Raw genomic sequence first — 26,227 nt, 5'->3', positions numbered from 1 at the left:
CTTTTTTCAATTAAAAGCCCCTATTTAAACTCATCCCATTTGATTTTTAATCATGGCATTTTGCCAAGCCCACTTAATTTTCTCCAGGAGAGAATACAGTGGTCTCCTCTTGCGCAGACACATTGCCAGAACTAGTGGAAGAGGTAGGCAGTAGAGGCTCTGCTGTTAGTTTAACATATGGTCTATGCTTAATTTCTAATTGGAGATTTTTATCAACAATAATTTCTATCTGTCTGCTGTGGAAAACTGAAAAAACAATAGTCAAAAATGCAAAGCAAATTGCAAAGAAAACAAACAAACAAAGCTGCATATGAAAAACAGGATCACTTATCCCCAATTCATTTCAAGATAAATTCTTGCTCCAGGGAGGGCGCCTTTTACAATTAAGTAAGGCAGTTGGGTCACCTTTGCAACATTGACAAACAAAGAGCTTCCTCGCAGAAATCTCTCTGAATTCACAGTGGTAAAATGTACCTCACAAATAATGATTCACTGTATCAATATAAAGGTTTTCTGCCTTCATTCGTACAGGAAGTTCTTTGGCCATTAGTATCAAGAGGCTGAGGAGATTCTAGTACCATTGTTGTAACGTTTCCAACACTTTGTGTCTAGTTTCTGTCTGGTTGTAGCTGCAAATACAGGGTCTAGTTGTGATTACTTAGCAGTGAAAGATACTCTTCACATGCTCTGTGGTGGTTCATCTGAAGCACTCCCCAAAGTTGGTAGAAAAGAGAAGCCTCTCCAATTAAGTTTCCTTGTCACTTTGTGGCCTTTCTGGAAAAGGAAGGAGGGGGGAATTAAACAAGGCCACATCCACACCGTACAAATTGTACCATGTTAACAATCAGGGCTTCCCACAAAGTATCCTGTGAAGGTGCTGAGAATTGTTAGGAGATCCCCTATTCCCCTCAGAGTTCCCTGGAAAGACAGATTGATCACTAAACTACTCTGGGAATTGCAGCTCCTCTTTCTGCAAGTACATGAAGAGGGTTTGTCATGTAAGTGATAAGTGCACACACGCAGAATTTGTTCCTCAGAAAACTCGCTAGAGGCGCGTGCACAAGCCCTGAAATCTAGTAAGACCCTTGTTAGTTCTTTACAACAAATGCTCTGCTCAAAAGTGGTCTGCTGAAAGATTATTTTATTTTTCGCTCTTGAGTTTCACCGACTTCATCTCCTCATCAGATGCCAGGCGCTAATCCTCTGTTTACATCCCTAGGTTGACGCTGGGGAAGCCCCTTGGGGAAGGATGCTTTGGTCAAGTTGTTATGGCGGAAGCGGTGGGAATCGACAAAGACAGGCCGAAAGAAGCCGTTACTGTTGCAGTGAAAATGCTGAAAGGTAATATGGGGTGAAAGGGAGTATTGAGCGAGGTGGCAGGTTCTGTGAATAATGTTTCTTTTGTGGCGTCCAAACTCTCTAACTGTAGAAGGCCAAAGTTCATTTTGTTCACCTCAGGCTTCAGCAGTTTTCGGTATAAATCAGTGCCTTTGACAGCCTATTTATCTTTAGCAGCAGGTATTTACAAGCAAGTCAAAGTCTTGGTACAATTGTTTATTCCTCAACTCTTGATTTGATCCACAGGGAAGTCTACGTGCTTTCGTTTGGTTGGCTAAAAGTTACTGAAAGGCAACTGTAGCATAAATGCCTTAGGTAAACAAATGACAGGACCTGACCTAGTCTCTTTTAACACATTTAAAAAATGTGCATGTGTGAGAGAGAGTGCAAACATATGTAAAAGGCAATATATAGAAATATGATGGTGATGATGATATTTATTCTGGGATCTAGTATATGTTTATGTGTATGGGATTTTATACAATTGTGGGCTTTTAAATTTTGTAATTTTATCTTGATACTGGTCATTGACCGTAATAAAACAAATATACTATACTTATTCTGGGATCTTAACTTTAAAAATACATATTTATACTTATGCCTGAATAATGACTGACATTGTAAACAAAATAGTTAATTCTTCAAATGCCTTTTGCCCAAACAAAAGTCTCCAGCATGATAGGGAATGCTTATAAACAGAAAAAGACCACTTAGGATAACTTCTGAGTGACATATGCATCACTTAATTATGGAGCCAACCCATTATTTAGTGAGCTGTTCAGGTATCTTGTACTGTATGTCGTCTAAATCATTGTATGTTTATTGTATTAATATAATATATATTTTTTTTTTAATCACTGAACACTGGAAAAAAGAAAAGTATTTTGCATGAAAGTCTTGCCAGTAATTCTCTGATATGTTGTTTGCAACTGGGATATCTGCATTCAAGGTGCAGAGATGGGCGATTAAGGAGGTCTTAATTTAAAGTGTTACTGTTTTATATGGTCTGATATGACACAAGGCATATTCATCTCCTTATGGAAATCGGTTTTAAGTTTTATGGAGCTGGAGAACCACAGTAGGAAATTAAAGCTTTCCAAGGTTGGCTTGTTTTACAACCTCCCCACTTTATATATATATATATAATGGTTTCTCAAGTTGCTTGAACTCGTAGAATTCCCAGACAAGAGACTGATAGGCATCACATTGAAATCGTAACATTTGGGCTACATCATACAGTAGGACTTTTTGATGGTATATAAGTTTCTTAAAATTATTTGTGATACAGTTTCCCTTCGTACTGTATGTGTGTGTTTTCCTAATTTTTGTTATATGTTCTTCTGTTTTCATGGAGGTTTGCTCAATGAAAAGCAGAGCCCACAGCTTAAACAACAAAGGACCAGTGGTTTACTTTGTTGCTGGCCTTGGGAACCAGGGTTGCAGGGAAACAAGTGTTACTATATCTGTAACTTAATGGCCTGTAAAGTACATCAAGCTAGTTGGAGAGCCTGCAAGGAAACATTGTAGCAGAAAAAAACACTTGAGCTGGTGTGCTAGTTTAAAACTGTTGGTGGAACTCATTTTGTCTTGTGCAGATGATGCTACAGAAAAAGACCTCTCTGACCTAGTGTCCGAGATGGAGATGATGAAAATGATTGGGAAGCACAAAAATATCATCAATCTTCTTGGGGCCTGCACTCAGGACGGTGAGTGTCGTTTTGGTTTTACAGACCAAAGGTGGTGATATAGTGCCGTTTTTATTATGTGACATACTCTGTTAATTCTGTGCAAGTGTAATAAAAATGATACTGTGGGAGAGTGGAGTGGATAGCTGGGTGCCATATTGAATTTGTTTTGAAAAGCTGCAGGAACTTGCATCTCTGGCTAAAAGGAGAGGAATATAGAAGCAACATTCGTCATTTATTTTTACACAGTACTTTTCTCTGATTCAAATGCTGGGTGGATTAATTTATGTATTTATGTGATTATTTTTCAGCCTGCCCATCTGATTGCTAGGGCACGTTACAATAACAACATTAATTAAGTTCATTCTAGGGGTGGGCAGACTTCAGGCGTTTGGGATCTACTTTGTTTTTTTCACTGGAGCCAGGTGCAGAATACTGGCTAGGGAAAAGACAACACTCTCTCAGAATTAAGGAACAGGGCACTTTGATTGGATGCTCAGTGCAGGAATGTCTATAGCCCTGCCACTTCAAAATCCACAATCCACTCCTGATTCCCTCCACCCCAGCTTTCATCATCACAGCAGCCTTCCTTAGTTAGAAGGGAAACAAATATTCTTGTTGTTGCTATTGTTCAGCAATTTGGAGCCAGAAACCTTGCTGATCTACTGCAACTCTTGCACAGCTCTACCGACAGAATGTGACCTGCATTCCTCCTGTATTACAGCCTATTCTAACTCTTTGGTAACTGAAAGCTAGCGTTGAAAACTGAAAGCTAGTGTTGTGCTGAACACTAGTTTCACAGTGGTTTTTGTTCCTGTTCATTTGATGGAACAATGTAGAACAAATAAGATTCCAAAAAGTAGTCGGGAATGAGTGGGTGGAACTTCCTGATGAAATTCATGTGCACAAGTTAACTCTTCAGAGGACCTTCTGCATTTCCTTGATGTCTGAAATACATGAGATGACTTTCACATGGTCAGAAATGGAGAGGAATAAAAAGTACAAGGCATGTTAAACTTCCTGCTCCTTTTGTTTTACCTAAACATCTCGTGCCAATCTCAATAGCCCTGTTCATATGCTCTTTGCTTTCCACCCCCACAGTTATTGTCACATGAAAGGGAGAGCAAGGGTGAACTCGTTTGGCTCACCACCTCCCTCACATCTCTGCCAGCATTGCTGCAAACCCCATATGTTGGTGCTGAACATTTGCAGCTGGGAGCCTGCTGCTTAGTAGAATCCCTTCCTGATTTAGTTTGCTAGACTTGTTCATGGAGCCTACTTGGGTAGAAAAAGTTCCCTGCTGCAGAAGTTCAGACCCCAATATGTGTGGGGCTGTACAAATGCTGAGAGATGGTGCATGTGAGGGGGTGAAGCTCATGGGTTCATCTCCTCTCTCACCTCCAATGGGGGAGAGACTTGAATCTGGTTATTGAACTTAAAGAATACAAAGCAGAAACTGCTCCACCTCCCTTCTGCTTTTGGTAAGACTGGAAGGGAGTTCTTATGATGAAGGCAAAATGTGGCAAGAGTGCATATTCTGCTTTGTGATCTTTTGTATGTTCACCTGTAGTAGGTGGATGGGTAGGTAGGGTGTCATAGTGTGTGGGGGGAGAGAATGTGAATGTTTGAAAGCAGCTGATTTGGACTGAATGTATTAAAGAGTTGGGTGTGTTTTGTACTCCAGTAACTTTTACTTTGTGAGAATCACCTCTTGTATTGTATTTATACTATTCTGCTCTATTTGGAAATAGTTCTATTTGTTTTATCATTGCAATTGTTTTATCTCTTTTTTATAATTGTATATTATATTGTTGCAACCTGTCCTAGAACCATAAGGTGAAGGGCAGGTGAGAAGTCTAATTAAAAAATAAACATGCTACAGATAAGAGTGAACTTATTTTCTAAATAAATACATGGCAGGAGCATTTTGAGAAAAATCATCCAATGAATTGGAAAAGATGCATGCTACTATACTTTTATGGATCCTGGTTTTCATTCATTCATATGCTGTCTTATCTGCTCACTTTGAAGGACCACTCTATGTGCTGGTTGAATATGCTTCGAAAGGGAATTTGCGGGAGTACCTGCGAGCACGGCGGCCACCAGGGATGGAATATTCATTTGATATTAACCGGGTTCCTGAAGAGCAGATGACATTCAAAGATTTAGTCTCATGTACATACCAGCTGGCAAGAGGCATGGAATACTTAGCATCACAAAAAGTAAGCCAGTGTTATTGAAAGATGACAGCTTTGTGTTACTAAATGAGCTTGCTCCTTCCTTCCTTCCTTCCTTCCTTCCTTCCTTCCTTCCATCTACAAATTGCATTTTTGAAGAAACAGATCTGAAACATAAGATTGGCATCCTGAATGTCACAACACATTCTGAGTTTTATACTCATCCACCTGTCCCAGTGTTACATCAAGCTTATGGGCATTGCTCAGGCCCAGAGACAATAGCAGTGTTCTTAACTATTTGGGCAAATGGGTATTACATTCTAAATTCCAGTGATGATTCCTCTGGTAGAAGGTGAGGGAGTCAACTCTGGAAATCTAGGGGAAATCCTGTTCCGGATGATTCAGGGAAGGTGGGACTGTAGGGGAATAGGAGGAGAAACCTCTCATGGAATTGCAGAGCATTTCCAAATGCAGTTGGCAACAGTCATAGAATATTTTGCAAATTAGGTTGATCGGGGCTGCAAAATTAATAAATAAAAGCAAGTAACCCTTAGTGCTAAATAACTTGTCCACTCCATCCTTTTCAAGTTTTTCAGTTTGATCCATTTGAATGGCAGCTTCAGCTATTTTAATATTAATAGGCATTTTTACTAGCAGAATTGTTCATAGAGGCTCCAGTAAAGAGCTGCATTTAATTTGGAAGCAAATGTATGCGTAAGTAATCAAATGCCAGGTTATGCCGGCTAAGGTTTCTTTTAAAGACAGAACAAAGAAATCATTATTCGGCAAACAATATCAGAAAATGAACTTAGATATTCATGAATTCCAATATTGATGTGGATAAACTGTGAGCTGTTTAGCCAGGCAACAAAAGCATAACCTTGAAATTTGCCTTATTAAACTAAAGCCCAAACAGTTTACTAACTTACTGAATATGAAAGAGAGCGGCATTCATTTCCCAAGAGGTTTCGAGGGAATTCCATCTGCCGGCATTGGCTAATTGGTGAAAAGAAGCAGCAGCAATCCTGTGAGCAAATTAGTCATTTGTCTTCACTTAAAATATTTGCCTGCTGAGAAAACTAACTGCAATAGCATCATTTTCATATTCAGTCCTTGGAGATCCCTATTTGGCAGATTCCTACACAGCTAAACCTTAATTTTTCCTGTGCCTGTAAATACAGTGCAGTCCTCTGCTTAATAGACTAAATAAGGACGATGGTGGAGGTGCAAGGCCAGCTTTCTTAGTAACTGAGTCAGACAGAACATAATTGGCTTTGTTGTTGACTACAGCATTGTGTACTAGCACATGCTAATCAACGTTCCTTTATGTGAGTTGCTTGTTACACCAGAAGTAGTATTTTCTAAATATTTTAGTCTGTATTTAAATTTTGCAGGCAGACATTCCATTTTTTGGATGCTGTGCTTGTGCACATAATGCCAAACCATGGTTTAGCACCGTGTGGGAACATGGTCATTGTCTTTTTGGCCTGCAAGCCAACTTCAGCTGTTTAAATAGAGAAATGCAGTTGCACGTATCTTCTGCCCTAGAGAAGGAGAAACCACATCCTTGAATGAATGCCAACCCCCCAAAAGAACTGAAATGGACCAGCATAATGGAAGGTTTTGAGAGTGCAAGGCATTAAACAGATAGTAGTCACATCTGAGAAACACATTCTGATTCTTCAAACAGCTTAATATTGACATTTCACCAGCTTCCCCATACCCTTACTTGATCCTTAGGGCAGAAATAATAAGAGTTTATATTTTCAGGATGTTCTTACCATCCAGGAACAGAAATACACTGAGAAATTCAGCATGTCCAGTTGCCATCTTTATAACGTGACATTAAATTTTAAAAAATGCAAATGCAACAGATTTTATCAGGCAGTTAAACTTGTAATGAAATAATGCTTATTTCTTTATATCACCACGCAGCCTTGTGGGACTGGTAAGCGAAAGAAAAGTCCCTCTTCCTCCCCTTTATACTCCCTTCGGCTTGACTGCGGTGGATAGAAAGAAATCACTGAAAAACGCTTCCTAGAATTGAAAAAAACTGTAGTGTTTACAAGGGTCTTACTGCTTCTCTGAGTCATGTAATGTGCTGCACCAGCAAGACTGTGCAATCCAGAGGTGGATTTAGGGGAGCATGGCTGGTTTGATTGCACTGGACCCACGGGGGAGGGGGGTGCCACAACTATGATTTAGAATGGAACATGAGAGGCAAGGAGATGCTGATTTTGGCGTTGCCCAGGGCGCCGCTGAAATTTGAGACCCCGAAATCTAGATCTGCCCCTGTCATTTTGAAAATGATTTGTAGAATGAAAGAAAGGCCCATTCACAGTCTTGGCCACCTCAAAAGTAAGGTGACATAAACCCTCTGCACCCCACCATGTGAATTTCAATGACGCTTTCTCTCCCTTTTTGATAGTTTTTGAATGCTGGGGAAACTGCACAGCACTAGTTCTGACTTGACACTCGGCCAAGGTTCATAGTTTTGTTCCTTCCCTGTGAGATTAAGGGGGAGGAAAACATTACCATAATGTGCAAACTGGACCACTGTTTTTGTTGTGATGCAAATATTCTCCTGGAATTTAATGGCATTCCATGAAATTCTAATATAGATCTTGATGTTGCTGGAATTTTATTACAATGTTTTATTTTATGGGTTTTTATTTTAGTGGATCAAAGCCAGATTTGCACCTTGTGATTCGGATTTGGTTGAAAGAAATAACATGACAAAGAGTACTTTTTGTTTAAAAAGTCCATCAATAAGAGCATGTAGTGTTGCGCTGTGGAAGTATGATATCCTGGACCAAAAGGAGAGGGGGAAAAATCCAGTAGAAAGTTTCACAACATGTTTCTCCTGCTGCCTCTTATTACTAATGACAGAAAAGCTTAAAGCAAGCTATGGTTTCCATCAGCAGGCAGAACTTCCTTTCTGAGTCAAGAAAGGTCAATTGTACATTTTCAAAAAGGTGCTGACGTGAAGGGAGGAGAGAAGGTTAAGGGTGTAGGAGACCACTTTCAAATTTCATTATTTACGTTTTCTACAAAATGTTAGTTTTTTAAAAGTCGGTAACTTGGTTTCAAAATGCCAGTCAGCTGGTATGCCGGATATCTTAGAGGGGACAAATGTGCTACATTTCAGCCTTTTTTGGGGGTGGGGTAGAGAATATAGTTGTTTTTATTTTTATATACTTCTGCAAAAAGTAGCCACTCTGACTGCACATGTCAACTTGAAATCCTGTTCTAATGTAACGCCCAGCTTGTCCGGAGTTTTGGGCTGGGCTGCCATCAGTACGCTGATGACACCCAACTCTATCTGTTGATGGATGGCCATCCTGACTCGGCCCCAGACACACTGACCAGATGCCTGGAAGCTGTGGCTGGATGGTTTCGTGGGAGCCGGTTGAAGTTAAATCCTTCGAAGACAGAGGTCCTGTGGCTGGGACGGGGCGATATGGGATTGAGGGGGCAACTCCCATCTCTTGCGGGGGTGCAACTAGTGCCAGCATCGTCCGTCAAGAGTTTGGGTGTAATCTTCGATACCTCCCTCTCTATGGAGGCGCAGATTACAGCTATAACAAAGGCGGCTTTTTTTCATCTCCGCCAAGCTAAGCAGTTGGCTCCTTATCTCTCTCGCCCTGACCTAGCCACTGTGATCCACGCGACGGTCACCTCCAGACTGGATTATTGTAACTCGCTCTACGTGGGGCTGCCCTTGAGACTGACCCAGAAACTCCAACGGGTGCAGAATGCCGCAGCGAGACTCCTTATGGGGTCGTCACTGCGAGATCACATTCATCCAGTACTATATCAGCTGCACTGGCTCCCGGTGGAGTACAGGATCAGGTTTAAGGTGCTGGTTTTAACCTTTAAAGCCCTATACGGCCTAGGACCCTCGTACCTGCGGGACCGCCTCTCCTGGTATGCCCCACAGAGAAACCTACGGTCTGCAAATAAAAACATCCTGAAGGTCCCAGGCCTCAGAGAGGTTAGGCTGGCCTCAACTAGAGCCAGAGCTTTCTCGGCTGTGGCACCAATCTGGTGGAACGCTCTGTCACAAGAGACTAGGGCCCTGCGGGACTTGACATCTTTCCGCAGGGCCTGTAAGACAGAGCTGTTCCACCAGGCCTTTGGTCAGGGCGCAGCCTGACCCCCTCCTCTGGCAATCTGCACAGGGTCCTGCTTGCTGGTTGCCATCAATTTGTTTCTGATTGATTTTATGGTGAAAAGTTTTTAGAATGTTGGATTGTTTTTATTGTTGTTAGCCGCCCTGAGCCCGGCTTTGGCTGGGGAGGGCGGGGTATAAATAAAATTTATTATTATTATTATTATTAGAAGTTGTTAAGTCCATACAAACGGGGTTTATAGTGGAAGTCATTGAGAGGCTATTTCAGGAGCCGTATGATACAATTTAATGTGCAGTTTTAAACATTTGATTCAGTTGAAGGATGGTCTCCTTTCGCAGCATAAAATGGAGTTGTGAGTTTTCAAGTGCATTTTCTTAGAGATTTCTTTAGTAGTCACTAAGGGAAAGATTTGATTGCTATCTTGCAGTATTTTAAACGCTCTCATAAAAGCAGTGGAAAATAATTACTTGGTATCACTGTATACTTTTGCAGAGCTGTGCTTTAATGGCGAAAGATAAAATCAGCAGGTTTTAAGTGGCAGGAGACTTTAGACTGGTTTCTTAGGAAAAATGACAGTATTTCTGGAGCCTTTGGTACATGTTGCTTGACTATTTTTAGGGATGTTGAAACCATCTTCCCAGAAAGCTTTAACATGAGTGAATTGTCTTCTGACAAATGTGGTTTAAGTATAGAAAGTTGGCCAATGGGAATTGTTTTCTATGCTTTAAAACAAAACCTACCTTCAAGTGGTTGCCACATGTCATTTAGTTTCCACCTGTATTCCCTACCTCCTCACCCTTTCTGAAGTCTCCCAGCAATGTTTTTTCCCCAGGTGCAGAAACACAGCTGAGAGAAATAGTGGGGAGGGTCAGATTATAGCAGCAGGAATCGAATGGTCACAAAATTATGTTGTTCTGTACTTCCTTCCACTCCCAATTGTTTGAGGCATAGTCCATAGGACAGAAACAGATCCATCAACTATGCCAAGTGAAGGAAGATCACAATGGCAGTGCCCTCCAAGAGGCAGAAATGCATCTTGCTCTTGCATTTTTGAGTTGTGTATTTTCAGTGACTTGCTTATCTGCTTGTTCTCAGGACTTGCTTGTCCACAGCATAAACAAATTGTAGTGATCTGTGCATAATTTAATACAAAAGTCTTTGTGTTACACCATTTTAGTTTTGAGGGACTAAATATATGAACTCCTTGTCTTCTTTTGTTCATCATTTTAAAAGAAAACGTTTCATAATCCAAAAATGTTTTACATTTTTTGGGGGTGTAGAGAGAAGTGCTTTTTAAAAACGGGGGAAAACCCCTACTTTTTCTGGAATGATTCCATTTTTCTCTGAGCCTTCACATCTGTCCCTGACTGTGTGTACCTGAATGAAGCAGTGTGAATTCTGATGGCTGAAGGTTTATCAAGTTGGGAATCGGGTTGCAGATGGGATGTGTGTACTCACTTCTGTGAATTCAAATTTTAAATTTTATTTTCCAGTGCATCCATCGAGATTTAGCAGCAAGGAATGTCTTGGTAACTGAAAACAACGTCATGAAAATAGCTGACTTCGGGTTGGCCAGAGACATCAACAATATAGATTATTATAAAAAGACTACTAATGTAAGTGGATGGCAGTCTTATCACTTGATCCGGTATCTTTTTTCCTTGGTGCATTTAAGTATGGCAAATGTATTCCTAATGGACTTCTTGTACAGCAGCCTAACTTTTAATCAAAGAAATGAAAATAATAGGCAAGTGTGTTAGGATTCCTAACCCCTTTTTACTAGGAAAGGGAGGTTATCTGCTTACACCGGCTGGGAGAGTACGTGTTACATGATGCTTTCTAAAGGATAAGCTTTAGCCTTTTTCGTTTTATGGCCTCCATGAAACTTGCAGCACATTCTTTGACTGTTAGCTAGATACCGAATATGAATATAAATTTGGCTTTTTGTAATCAATGGATAATTTTGTGGAATGTATCCATTATGAAATTACTAACATTTGGTTTTAGTTTTGTAGAAGTCTTTTATTACCCACATTTCAGCAGAAGCTTATGACATTCTTGGCAATCCGCTGGTTAAATAACAAGCACTCCCCATTTAAATAGCATGCCCTCACTGTGGATAGCAGCTTATTCTGCTTTTTGTTGTTTTTTTAAAAAAGCAACAGGATCTCTTAGCATACAAAGTAGTGATTAAATCTATATAGAAAAGGCCTAACATGTGGGGCTTCTCTTGCACATTATACTAGATGCCCCTGCGTGGTCATTCACATGAATCATATTTCTGGGTCAGCTGTCATTTTAGTTAACTTATTTGTTTAGTACATTTATATTGCATCTTCTTTCCAGCACAGAAATCAGGGTTCTTTACATCGGTGGTCTCCCATTGGTCTCCCATTTAGGCATTGAACAGATCCAGTCTGTGGGCATGTGACACTGAGAAGGACTATTTGACTTTGGTTGAGGAGAGGAACTGCTAAACAGGCAGCGATCATTTTGTGTTTGTCCAACTGACACACAATCACTGATGCCCAGGTCCTTTTGGACCTAGCAGAGGGCAGAACAGGGGCAGGCTAATGCAGTGCGTGCGGGGGCTAGGAATTGGAATCCCCATGCAAAATGGTTGCCGCCTGCACAAGGGCATATTCCAACATTTTGGTTTTTAATTTTTTTTACCCCTAATGTAGCAAAGTAAAGCGTTCCCTGTATTAAACAGGTTCTGCAGAGTGCTGATGATTAGGGAATGGTGCCTTGGTGGGGTGGAAGCTGTGGCAGAGCTGGACTTTCTGATTCTTTCAATTCTGAATAAGACATTTTAAAATTCTCATTCTATAGAAGTTTATGAGAATCACAGCTATGTTAATGAGCCAGGAGACTAAGGAAAGAGGGGCTGCGTTTTCTAATTTTTCATGGAACTGTTAATTTGCTTTAGCAAAATTTAGTATTGCAGCTTGACTTAATCTTTGCCAGATTCATTGCTGAAATTGACTAATGATCAGTAGATAACCAGTTGCTGCCTTTCTATTTTATGTCCAGGGTCGGCTGCCTGTGAAGTGGATGGCACCAGAAGCTCTATTTGACAGGGTTTACACACATCAAAGTGATGTGTAAGTAACTTTATCTTAGAACCTTACTTTTATCTTTTTATTCATTTATAGCTTCTTCCAGTGTACTTGAATTACATGTAATAGAAATATATATGCAACAGATTAAAATATGTCTCTCAACCTTTGATCCACCAAGGTAAATTAATTTACTACAAGCCAGACACCTTTATTCTGGCAGGTTAAAAAGCTGGAAAGAAAAGCTTTTTGTGCTTTGTTTTTTTGCAAAGGCTTTTTTGTTTTTTTAAAAATTACCATGGAAAACTTCAGAACCAAAGAAAACAATGGATATTTTCAATCTCATTGCTGCCTCATGGACTCATTCTTTCAGCAATATTGTTGACCTCACTTTGGTAGATTTTATATTATTTTCCCCTCCTTTACTTCCTGAGACCTGTGGCTGCCGTTTTATTCCCCAGTAAGTGGTAGCCTTAGAAAGTGAGGATTTTCTGGAAGACTGCAGACCAGTGCTCTGTTACTAATCTGGCTGGCTTCAAAGCACATGAAAGGTAGAAAACACTGGCTTCCTCTTGCCAGTGCGGAAGTTTACTTCCCTTGAACCTTCTTTACAGATGTGCAGCTCTGAAGCATTGTTTTAAATGGTTTGGTTGGAGCATTTTCTGAACCAAAGCATGGAGACACAAAGACTTGAGTTGCTGTTAATTGTTCGTAAATCTGTGACTCCAAGGGCTTCCTCAGAATTGCAGGTACATTTGGACAAGAAGCAAAACAGTCAAAACAGTCTGTTTCCCATGCTAGTCCTTGTCTGTTTCAGAACCCCATGCAAATGTCTGGTGCACATATTTGTTGTATTCATGCCACCTTTGGGCTGATCAGACTTATATAATGGGTGCACATCAGCCTCTGATAGCAGATCACACACAAATGCCATTGCCTTACGCAGTCCTGCCTTTATGGATTGTCGAGACGTATCTGCAAGCAAATATGGTTTGGATTGTAACCATGGAACAGGTTGCTTATATTTGGATCAGATTCAGCCGGACCCTACTTAAATCCCATGATTCCGTGGTTCCCTCCATATGTTGTTGGACTACTACTTCCATCATTCCTGCCTATTGGCCACATTGGCTGGGGCTGATGGGAGTTGTACTTCATTGGCTAGCCCTGCCATACTCTTCGCCCAAGGCACTCAGAGCAGTTTCTGCGTGATTCCCAGAGGTTTTCCATCCAGGTTGTTTGCAGAAGCAGATCTGCTCAATTTTTAGCAATAGAACTGAGTCACCCCCAACATTTCTCTGTTTTTGTTTGTTTTCATCATGAAGGTACTTCCTCAAACAAAATGATTTTTATATTTGGAGGGGGGGTTAGATTATTGGTTTCTGTAGGATTGGTAAAAAATGGAAAGGTAGATGGATAGCTCTCATTATTCATCTGCCGCCAGAAAGAGGAAAACAAGCAAGGAAAGTAGCGTTAAACAACTTTGCTGCTCAGATCATAAGGTAGGTAGCTAAAAGTAGATGTCTCTATGCTGTCTTTAGGAAATCTGATTCATTGCAATTTTTATTCTCTTTCTTGTTTTAGATGGTCATTTGGTGTGCTAATGTGGGAGATCTTCACTTTAGGAGGGTCACCGTATCCAGGAATTCCAGTGGAAGAGCTCTTCAAGTTGCTGAAAGAAGGACACAGAATGGACAAACCTGCCAATTGCACCAGTGAACTGTAAGAACTCTTTCTTGCTGGACCATGGTCTGAAAAGGGATGTGCTGATATACCGTATTTTTCGCTCCATAGGATGCACTTTTTCCCCTCCAAAAATGAAGCGGAAATGTGTGTGCGTCCTATGGAGCGAATGCAGGCTTTCGCTGAAGCCTGGAGAGTGAGAGGGGTTGGTGCGCACCGACCCCTCTCGCTCTCCAGACTTCAGGAGAACCCCAGCGCCAGCCCCACAAGGTCGGGGGACAGCGGGGAGGCGCAGCGCATCTTCCCGCTGTCCCCGGACCTGGTCTGAAGGCAGGCAGTGGGGAGAAGAGCGCTTCTCCCCGCTGCCTGCCCCGCAAGCTCCGGGGACAGCGGGGAGGCGCAGCGCGTCTTCCCGCTGTCCCCGGACCTGGTCTGAAGGCAGGCAGTGGGGAGAAGAGTGCTTCTCCCCGCTGCCTGCCCCGCAAGCTCCAGGGACAGCGGGAAGGCGCAGCGCATCTTCCCGCTGTCCCCGGACCTGGTCTGCATGTGGGCGGCGGGGAGAAGAGCGCTTCTCCCCGCTGCCTGCCCCGCAAGCTCCGGGGACAGCAAGGAGGCGCAGCGCGTCTTCCCGCTGTCCCCGGACCTGGTCTGAAGGCAGGCAGTGGGGAGAAGAGCACTTCTCCCCACTGCTGGCCCCACAAGCGCCTGGGGGGGGGAAATAAATTTTTTTTTCTTTATTTCCCCCCAAAAAACTTGGTGCGTCCTATGGGCCGGTGCGCCCTATGGAGCGAAAAATACGGTAAATCGACAATGTTTATATGATAAAATGGGAGCACTATAACATTATATGCATGTGCGCACAGGGCAGGTTCAAAAATGAGTATTAAAAGAGATGAAACTAATCAGTCACAGGAACAGGGAGGGTCCTGAAAATACACATCTCAGCTGTTAAAAGCCAGGATAAACATCACATGTCTGATACTGCATATTTTTAGCAATGTGAACAGGAAGCGTATGATTTGGGAAAGTTTTAATTATGCAGTCAGTTGTGGACCTGCCAAAGTACACCTCAATAAGTTGATCTTTTTGTCTGAGTTGCACTTAGACCAGGTCCAGCTGCAGACTTCAGGGGCCCTCAGCACAGCGCTGCTGATGCCCTCTCAACACGCATGCTCTACGCATACCCAGGGTGGTCAACCATTTTTCTTCTGGGCCCTCAGATGGCTTTTTAGCAGTGGGTGGGAATGGCTTGGTTTCGATCCACAGTGCTCACATGCCGTATTTAGACAAATTATTAGATATTAGAATAATATATTAAATTATTGCAGCCCAAGGATATAGACAAGCTGCTTGAAGAACTGTGGCTGACCACCTGCTTCCTTGACCCTTGCCCACTTTGGCTAGCCATAGGGGGGTTGACTGGGTGGATCTCAGGAATGATTAATGATCCATTAGGCGGGGGGGTGGCACCATTTGTTTTAAGAAGACCTGGCTTAGACTAAGCACAGGGACATGAAATAGATACCCTCAATCATCAACTTGTGTTTTGCCCAACCTTAGCTGGGCAAATGTATTCCACCACATTTATGTAGCACTTTACAGTTAAGTACATGCTTGTCCTTTCCTGAGTTGGAACTCCTCACCCTAGTGATCGTTTTTCACCCACTTCTAGCCAGAGAACCATCAACAGCAGGCCTTCTACCCACTATCTGACTTGAATCATGCAAGAGTATATCTTGTCTGAAGTATTGTACAGGGTCTGAAAATCCTACCGGCTTCTTCATGTACCTGTCTCATACATCCCAAAATTGCTTTCCAGACCCGTTTTAAGCACAGCATATGGTTCACAGATTCATCAAGTAACCAGCAATAGAACTGATTTCTGCTCAAGTATATGCTGTGGCACAATATGTGGGGCCTTCCAGTCAATTATAGGAACATGTTTTATCTTTAGTGCTAATGCCAGTAATGTCCTAGCTCATCCCCATATAATGTACCGTATTTTTCGCACCATAGGGCACACCGGACCATAGGGCGCACCTAGTTTTGGGAGGCGGAAAACAAGAAAAAAATATTCTGAACCCCAGAAGCCAGAACAGCAAGAGGGAACTGGCTTCTGGGATACAGTGTGGCTGTTCTGGATTCTGGGGTAACTGCGCCAAGCCTCTTCAGGGCAGCGGGATGAAGGCTCCCCATGCCCAAAGAGGCTGCGCAGGGCTAAAGCAGAAGCCAGGACAGACGCGTCACTGAAGGGGCACTGCGCCTTCTCTCTCTCTGCGCAGCGCCTCTCCTTCACAGGGAGGGAGAAGGCGCAGCGCCCTTCAGCGAAGCTGGAGAAGGAACAGAAGGGGACCCTTCTGTTCCTCCTCCGGCTTCGCTGGACAGGCGCGTCGCTGAAGGGGCGCTGCGCCTTCTCTCTCTCTGTGCAGCGCCCCTCCTTCACAGGAGAGGCGCTGCGCAGAGAGGGAGAAGGCGCAGCGCCCTTCAGCGAAGCTGAACAGGCGCGCCGCTGCCAAGCGGGAGGAGGAACAGAAGGAGTCCCTTCTGTTCCTCCTCCGGCTTCGCTGAACAGGCGCGTCGCTGCCAAGCGGGAGGGGGAACAGAAGGAGTCCCTTCTGTTCCTCCTCCGGCTTCACACTACAGGCGCGTCGCTCAAGGGGCGCTACGCCTTCTCTCTCTCTGCGCAGCGCCTCTCCTTCACAGGGAGGGAGAAGGCGCAGCGCCCTTCAGCGAAGCTGGAGAAGGAACAGAAGGAGACCCTTCTGTTCCTCCTCCGGCTTCCAGGACCAGCGCGTCGCGGCAGAGCCTGCATTCGCTCCATAGGACGCACACACATTTTCCCTTCATTTTTGGAGGGGGAAAAGTGCGTCCTATAGAGCGAAAAATACGGTATTTGAAAGAGTGTGGATAGTGATCCTGTAATTCTCAAACCTGGGGCTGGAAATGGAGCTGTATGACTGTCACTGAACAAAGCCAGTGCTGGAACAGGCTATGCAACTGGCAAAAGTGAAGAGTATAGGGGATGGAAAAGCTTCCCCACTTTTTTTAAAAGAAACTTAGGGTAGCATTCCACTATGTTTTACTCAGAGCAGACCCATAGAAATTAATGGAGCTAACTTATTCATGAAGACAGGAGTGCCTGGTGTGCTCTGGTCCATGGGGTCACAAAGAGTCTGACAGGACTAAATGACTAAACAACAACAACAACTTAGTTATTGTGATAATTTAGTTGAAGAGCCACCTATTTCAAAATCACTAATCCCAGCCGATATTGGGTTTGGATTGCTCTCTTAGAGTTATATGAATGCTCCAACACTGTGGTTCAAATACAGATTTACAAATTGCCTGAGCCTGGGGTGGGAGAAGTTGTGTCACTTTAACAATGCTCCGAAAGATACCCCTTGGCCAATCCCTCAGGCTTTTAGATATCAGCATGAAGCATTTGTTTTTAGGCAAATGGTTGGTTTGTATATCCTAAAATAATCCTGAAGCAAGATACAATACCACTGAAATGCAATAAATTTGTATATTAAATTGATCAACAGTAACACTGCTGAGAGTGCATACACTGTCAAACAAATGAACTTTTGTATTTACAAATAGTGAAAGAATTTCCACAAGAACCGTTCTCGATTTGCCTAGTGTATGCTTCACATAATGGTTACTCAAATTCTCCCCTGTGAGCTGCCTTGAGCTTCATTTCAAAAGACAGAACATAGGCTACTAAGGATAATAATAATAATAATAATAATAATAATAATAATAATAATAATAAAAAAATAATATATGTAGAATACAAATAAGCATCAATGGGAATCGCCATCGTTCATAATGCATGCATCTTAAATATTCCAGACTGTAACATGTGAACACACCCTGACTTTAACTGAACAGCCCTGAAGTATTGTGAATATGGAAGATGCCTGACATAGACACATTGAGTTAATTAACACAGTGAAATTCTTCCTTCCACAGCTACATGATGATGAGAGATTGCTGGCATGCTGTGCCTTCCCAGAGACCTACTTTTAAGCAGCTTGTGGAGGACTTGGATCGGATCCTCACTCTCACAACTAATGAGGTGAGTAAGGCGCTTGCTTTTTAAACTTCTGAAAGAACAAGTAGAATCCCTGTTCACAGAGTACAAAGCACTGAGCACTGGTTTTGCCTACACTACAACCATTAATTTCTATGGATAAACTAAAAGAGGTGTATTAATCTCATACTATAATCCCAGCCAGTGAGAATCACCCCATTCCATCCTGAGTTCTTTTTCAGTGTTAAAGTGCACTGCAGTTTGATTCTGATTTCTATATATGTAGATATAGTAGAAATAGAAGTCTGAACACAGCACCAAGATCAGTTAAGTATTGTAGATGAGAAACAGTATTGGAGATTCTGTTGAACCCACAAATTATAAAATTTCTTAGGCTTGCATTTTAATTTGAAATGGAGTTTCTTCCCAAGTTGGTATTTATTTTTGAAGTAGTGCACCCTTGAATACCAGCTATCCTGGATTGTCTTCCATGGTAAATTGTGAGCTGCGTGGACTTCCCCACATCTAGGGGTCACACTATAGCCGCATATTGAAGCTAACAACCAAATAAGGATTATCACATAAATTCGTCAACTGAACCATCCTTCAGTGAATATATGGATCTGTTGAATATGTGTGAATCACATGGATAAAGTCTTTCACTGGGTATCCCAATAGCTTTCTCCTTCCATTTGTGGTAGAAATTTCCCGCTCCATATTTTTCCTAAAAGCTGTCATGCTAATTTATATTGAGGAAATGACAACTTCTTTTGAAGTCAGTGGGCTATTTGCCATTGATGGTAGAGGCGCCACAATTTTAGCCTGTGCATACCGATAGATTCATATTGTCTCTAAATAGACACGGAGATCACAGGGACCAGACATGAAAGAGTACTTACAAGATATGGAAGTAACATCAGATCAAAAGTGTACTATGAACTTCTTTTTTTGCTGTGTGCCATGTTCCTGTTTATTTTACATTGAATTAACCATCACTGTCTTAATAGGAAAGCATTCACCGTTGGTTTTTTTTTTAAAAAGAAAAATAACATAATTTGTTAAAAACACACGCACGCACGCACACAGCCCAGCTTTTAAAAATTGATTTTTCACATCTTAGAATCGTAACTTGTGGTTTAGCAAATGAAGAGATTGGTATTTAAATGAATACAGCTGCTCTGCAGAAGTTGAAAGAGAAGCAGCATTTCAAGGAGAAAAAATAACTTTATTCTCCTGCCAAAACTGTTGTTTCAAGAACTTCTATAGCCCTGGCTTCAGATTCAGCTGACACTATAGCTCTTTTTCTCCTCTTCCTCTTCTTTTTAAAGATTTATTTTATTTTCATTAAACATTTACAAATAAAATGACACAGAACTGTAGCTGTTACAAGACTGTACAAAGCAAAGTACAATACAGTAGCAAGGGAAGTATCCACCAATGTAAGATTGTGAGCACTCTACTCCCATGGACTTGGAAATTCATCTTAAGGCAAGGATCCTATGCCTTATATCCTATGCCCCACTTTCAAAAGGCCTTTCCACATAGGAGCTGGATAGACTGTGGGATACAAAGTATGCTTTTCCTTATATATGAAAGGGAAATAGAAAAAGCAAACTTTCTCAAAGCTATCCCTTTTTGACACACCACACCCTCTGGCTAAGACAATCCAGATGTCATGTCTATGTCACAGAGAAAATTAAACCAGGTCTCCATTGGTGGCTCTGGTACAGCTTTCCAGTGACAAGACGTGGTCACTCTGCCGTCAACAAGAAGAATCCTAGGTCCCTATGCTTAATCACTGGGTTTTATTTGCCTCCCCCCCCCCAGCTATGAAAATGTAGGACACAAGCGACTAGGAAGGTTATCTGTGTTAGACTCATTGAATGAAAGTGCCATGCTCCTTCTGATTTCATTGGGGCTCGCTCAAAATCATTGCTAAGTTTATTGAGTTCCACAAATGCTGGTGGAAGCAACTACAGTGAGCAAAAATATATACTTAGAGTACTGTATTGCAGGGACTTGGGTATTGAGCACATGTAAATTGAAATATGATATTATAAAATACAAAATAGCCAAGCTTAACCAAATGGATATTGGAAATAAAGGATCGTTCTCTCTGCAAATTGTTTCCATGTGCTGGGGGGGAAAAAATAGTTCTGTGTAGGGTGAAATTTTGTTTTTATCATCGTAAGCAAAATGTTTGCTTTTGATGTGGCTACAGTATATGTCTCGACTGGTGTGGTTAAAGTTGATGTTGTTAGAACTGACACATCTGCCTCAGAATTCCCTTTTTTGTTGGTTTGGGTCCCCCACTCCTTTTTCACACTCCTCTGGTGACTTCTAGTTTTATGAGTAGCTATTACCCTCCCACCCCCTCCGTTTAAAAAGCTTAAGGCCTTCTTTCCCTACAGTGTTATCCTCACATCTACTATATAAAGTTGAGTTAGCTGAGAAATGAAGCCAACAACCCAAAAGAAAACATCATGGATGGGTAGGGATTGAACTTGAGTTTCTACAGTCTTAGTTCTGACACTGGCCCTGTGTGCACATCTTGAGTAAACTGTAGTTTGTACCATGATTGCTCTCAAGAGGGCTCCTTCATGCTTCATGCTCGGTAAACCAAGAAAAACCCTTTGGGGTACAGAGCACCAGTGAGATCAGGAAAAGTGACAGCGCCTTCTTATGCATGTTTACAGTAAGCTATTAACCATGGTTTACTGTGATATGTGAACTGGGTCAAGAAAGCTACTTTTGAATGCTGAATGGTGTCAGCCTGTTTTTTTTGTTTGTGTTTCTATATGAATGTGATATTATTTACACACACACACACACATTCACACACCCCACAAAAGTAAATGTGTACACTCCTAAAGTAAATACTTGTATGAATTGTTCTTACAGGAGTACCTAGATCTTAGTGGACCACTGGAACAGTATTCACCTAGCTACCAAGACACAAGGAGTTCCTGTTCTTCAGGTGATGACTCTGTTTTTTCTGCCGATCCGATGCCTTATGAACCTTGCCTCCCTAAGTACCAGCACATAAACGGCAGTGTCAAAACATGAAAAGAACCCTTACTTTATTCCTCAAAGGAGTAAGAAAACAAGAATGTCTACCTACCATGTGAAAAAAAAAGAGCCTTCCTTCAGATACACAGGATTTTTGTTTGTACATATGAATTGTAGGGACCAAAACAAAAGCAAAAAAAAAAATTGGCAAAAGGTGTTACGATCACACCGGGGGGAAAGTGGTGTACTTTGGAATGCCAAACAATTTTCAGAAGAAGAATTTTATGGGCCATATTTGGATGCCAGTTGACAGGTCTGGATGCCGCAACACACTTTCTACATTCAGTGGACCAGTTGGACTTGAGGCAAATGCTGAGTCAGCCTTCCTTGTTTATTTTGTAATATTTGGAGAAAATATATGTTGGCACACACTTACAGAGCACAAATGCAGTATATAGGTGCTGGATGTATGTAAATATAATCAAATATGTATAAATATATATTATATATATTTACAATGAATTATTTTTTGTATTGATTTGAAAATGGATGTCTCACTTCACCAAGCAAAATTAGCCTTTTTTTTTTTTAAAGAAACAGCTACCTGTAATTGCTGTTCATACATAAAACTTTTCTTTTTTAAAATATCACCACCTAAAGGTGAAAAATACTTTGCTTTCAGGGAAAATTGTTATCTCATTAATTTATTAATTAATTGGTAATGTACAAAACAATTAATCTTTTATAGGGTTGTGTTATTTTGTAATTTAAATGGCATTTCTATGCAGACAGCACAGAGAACTAGTAGATATATTGCTCAAACTTTACTAGTTGTCAGATCTTTTTTTTTAAAAAAGAGAGAAATATTTACGGTATATAACTAATTTTGGGAATTAAGGTTTTAATTAATTTGGGTTGTTTTTTTAACAGTGACATGCTACCCTTTGAGTTCAGCAGGTATAGGATTGCAGCCTAAAGTTACATGAGAGGTTATTGCTGTAACAAACCAAAACTCTCAGAAATAAAAAAGTGTCCTTTAATGAGAACATATTTTGCTCCCTGTATTGCCAAGTGTGTAGCTGTTTTGGTTGTCACACTTTACAACTCCTCAAATGCAAAAATTTAATTAAATTGCTCAGTAGAACGACCCAAAATTCTGAGACTTATTCCATTGTCTACTGAAATAAGGACATATTCTAGCTTGTCTAAACTACAATTTTAAAATGCCCTAAACCTCAATTCTTAGCTTTCTGTACATGCTTCAGATTAGCAACTATGTTTGCTGAACATCCAATAACGCTTTTGGATATTTTGATCAAACACACACTTTTGATGCTCCTCTTCTACTACGAGAGCACCAAGGTTGTCATCATGGCAATTACAGAACTTCGTGTTGGAATCTGACCATCTTTCTGAGGGGTTATTTTATTCTTGCTCCATTACAGCTTTCCAAACCATCCTGCTGTACCAGGTGTCAGCCCTGGTGCCTGGGCAAAAATATTACTGCATTTCTATAACTTGTCTTTCAGAATTTAAAGCATTATGTTTTCACATTCAAATCACCTTTTCACCCTGGTGTAGCCATGCAATATGAATGCAATCCATACCGACTTTACATGTTTTTTAAAATGGGGGGGAGGGGTAAAAAGTATTAAAATCTGTTAATTTTTGTACTGACAATAAAAATCTTTCTACGGATATTAATGTTAACATTACAAAATAAATGTCATGCATCTTATTTTTTTAAATCATTTGTGTCTTACAAAATGGCTTCGGGTTTTCTACGATAATATAGGCAGAAATGGAATAAACACCCTATTAGTTTGTGTTAGTTATCGTTAACGTATGGCCGTTCACATTCAGCACAATCCATTACATGTCCTTTCCAGACCATTCCCAATTTATTTCAGTACAGTGGTACCTCGGGTTACAGACACTTCAGGTTACAGATTCCACTAACCCAGAAATAGTATCTTGGGTTAAGAACTTTGCTTCAGGATGAGAACAGAAATCGTGCGGCGGCACGGCGGCAGCGGGAAGCCCCATTAGCTAAAGTGGTGCTTCAGGTTAAGAACAGTTTCAGGTTAAGAACGGACCTCCAGAACGAATTAAGTTCTTAACCCAAGGTACCACTGTAGTTGGAAAAGGGCAACCAAGTATAGTTAATAATAATGCTAGTAGTAAGCAAATAGACAAGCAAAGTTTGTCCCCATACAAAAACCCCGAACTGCAAAAGATGATAAAGCTGCATTGTACCAATGACCCTGCAATGGAGTGTTTTACACTGGGCTTTAAGAGTTCAATTTTTTTTGTTCTCTCGGGAACAGAAAGGGTCATGAAGGGGTCATGGAAGGGCTAGAAGAGTGCTAAGTGCAGCACAAACTCCTTCACATGCCCCCCTTTTAGAGAATTCAATGGCATAATCTGTTCAAACAAGAAAAAGTGAGAATTTATGGAAAACTCCATCCTGCCAAGAACCACGTTTCAAAGAGGGTTGTGGCCAAGATACAATATTTCGTCTAGACATTTCTCTCTGGCGCAGTTTATTTTATTTTTTTATTTTTTAAAAGGTCTATATTCAGTAGAATATTGTGCTTCTTTCTGCCCCAAATTCTGTTGCCACAGAGATGTACAAACTGGAAACTAAATACTGAGCTATGGACACTTACAAAAACAATAGCATCAATGTCACAATTCTGTCATTATGTCCCAGAGTCAGTGTTTTCAAGGAAACTTCAAACATTTGCTATAGAGTCATCTTATGTTGGGAATCAATATGGCATGTTGCCTTTAAGCCAAATATGAAGCTATTGATTCACACAAAAGGTTTGCCACTGGGATCTATAACATGAAAATGTCCTCTCTCCCTTTCATTAACTCATGTGTGTGCATGTTTGCATAGAGTGTTAAAGCCTTCAAAGTTACTAGTAGCATTTATTTTGATGCTAACTTACAGGCAGATAGTATCCCTGTTCAAGATACCCATTGAACTTCATGACTGACATAGATTCTAATTTTTGCTTGGTCACTATCAGTCTAACCTACCTCTCTTGGTTGTTGTGAAGATAGAGAACTTGACATGTACACAGCATTGAATTCACTGGAGTAAGTGCAACATAAACATTTAAATGCACTTAATGAGTTATTCTATGAATTACTTAATGTAATTTGACAACTGAATAGTATTTTTTGCAACATGAATGGCTATAGCTGCAATGATTGTAAAATCAGAAAAACAAAACAAGTGATTTTTGCAAATTAGATTTAGTTTTTTTAAAAAAAATTAACAAGATGTCCTTCTAGCATCTTAGAATACATTGTTTTTGGAGGGCTTTAGCAAAAAGATCAGAGGCTTTTGAGCTATGTCTAATCTGACTTCTGACAAGTTCATGCAGGCTGCTCCCATACATAACTTAGAAATAAGTTCCAGTAAGTTTAGTGGGACTAACTCCTTCATATGTGGGCATAGAACTGTAGCTTTTAAAAGTCACAGTAGTTCGTTTCGTTTTGAGTGTTAGCTGTGATAACCTTTTGCCTATCACTCACAACCACACCAAGGGATGGTGAAATCATGCATTCCAGGCCTCCTTAAAAGTCAATAAACTTAGTTCTCACCCACACATGCCCTCATACAATACTCTGTATCCCAGATACGAAGCTCTCAAACACTTGCCTGCCTGCCTGCCTGCCTAATGATGCAAAAGAACAACAACTTTTGGATCATTTAAGGAAGTTTGCAATGTGTGCTTAGAAGAGTTTGTTCCAAAAGTGATGCACCAAATAATTTTGGGGCCAAATCATTCTGAAATGGGCCAAGAAATTTCACCTCAATGGAAGACATTTGTTTTAGGATGATTGCATAGTTTTCCCCCTATAATGGGATCAGGTAGCATTTTATTATCTGTAGCCTGCTAGCTTCACCAAATGGTCCCAGGGTATTGTGGAAAGAGCTATGGGTTCAAGATTCAATGCCATCTGGATATCCTGCTATATAAACATGAAGGTAAAGGATAGTAGAAGTCTTGTCAGTTACAACTGAGAACAAAGCCAGAGAAGACCATTTGGGAGGGAGTGAATTCAGTGAGATAGTGGCTTATTGTTGTTTCAGCATTTGTTGGGACATGAGGAAGGAGCAGGGCAAGCATTTTGAAACAAGGAGATTTGAAAATCTCTTCAAACTTTCAACATAGACGGGTTCTTGCAATGGTCCATGGCACTGCAATGCCTACAGCAGAAAATTTAAATCACAACCCTCCCAGCATGGTGGTAAAAATATAACGTGATAAATTTAATGATTAATTAAATTTAATGATAAATTAAAATTTTAATGAAAATTATGGAGAAAGTGGTAGAGAGTTTTTCTCATAACAGCAGAACTGGACATCCAGTGAAACTAAGGTACTTCAAACAGCACATAAACTATGGAAATTGCTCCATCAGGAAGCTGTGATGACCACCAATTTATATGATTTTTAAAGCCGATTGGAGAAATTCGTAGAGGTCAAGGCTATTAATGGCTACTAGCCCTGATGGCTATGCTCTGCCTCATTACTACTCACAGGTAGGAATGCTTATGCATGCCAGTTGTGGGAAACCACTGTGCAGAAGACCACTTGTACTCGGGTCCTGTTTGCGGGTTTCCCACAGGCAACTGGTTGACAACAGAACAGGACACTGGTCTCAGTTGGCCATTGGCCTGCTCAAGCAGACTCATCTTTTCTTATATCTTAAAATTGGTGCTTGCGGCAAGTCACATTCTCCTTCCTAATGTCAGAGTTAACCCCAACCTCATCTTCCCATTCAGAATTAGTCTACTACACTTCATTTTTAATTATTGGGGGTGATTTTTGTGCTTAAAGTGGGTGAGAGATTTGATCAAACTACACACATGTGGCTCACATAGTTTATAAAATCTTCAAAACATACTTGGCATCATGTAGTATGGGAAACAGCCTTATTAGAAAAACTAACCAATAAACCGACATGGGAACAAATAGAAGACGCCTTCACCCCGGTAGAGTTCCCCTTAGCCACATACACAGCCGAACAAGACAACAAGAAGAATCCGCCAACAACATACGAATCAATCTGGCTAACCTGATCCAAA

The 26,227-nt window shown here is 41.0% G+C and overlaps 1 protein-coding gene across 3 annotated transcripts in view; it reads left to right on the top strand.

Moving 5' to 3' along the window:
- Positions 1-22,868, top strand: part of FGFR2 (fibroblast growth factor receptor 2) — a 113,929-nt gene extending 91,061 nt beyond the window's left edge. For all 3 annotated transcript variants that reach the window (XM_083439618.1, XM_083439619.1, XM_083439620.1), the window contains 8 exons: positions 1,220-1,341; positions 2,934-3,044; positions 5,055-5,245; positions 10,827-10,949; positions 12,367-12,437; positions 13,977-14,114; positions 18,051-18,156; positions 21,013-22,868. In XM_083439618.1, the coding sequence (XP_083295744.1) occupies positions 1,220-1,341; positions 2,934-3,044; positions 5,055-5,245; positions 10,827-10,949; positions 12,367-12,437; positions 13,977-14,114; positions 18,051-18,156; positions 21,013-21,177 (1,027 nt within the window). In that variant the 3' untranslated portion in view covers positions 21,178-22,868. The remainder of the gene's footprint in view (positions 1-1,219; positions 1,342-2,933; positions 3,045-5,054; positions 5,246-10,826; positions 10,950-12,366; positions 12,438-13,976; positions 14,115-18,050; positions 18,157-21,012) is intronic.
- Positions 22,869-26,227: the final 3,359 nt, after the last annotated feature.

This window comes from Podarcis tiliguerta (genome assembly GCF_965153285.1).
Source record: "Podarcis tiliguerta genome assembly, chromosome: 5".
Classification (NCBI taxonomy): domain Eukaryota; kingdom Metazoa; phylum Chordata; class Lepidosauria; order Squamata; family Lacertidae; genus Podarcis; species Podarcis tiliguerta.
The sequence above is the reverse complement of the archived record's forward strand: the minus strand, read 5'-3'. Positions and strand labels throughout refer to the sequence as shown.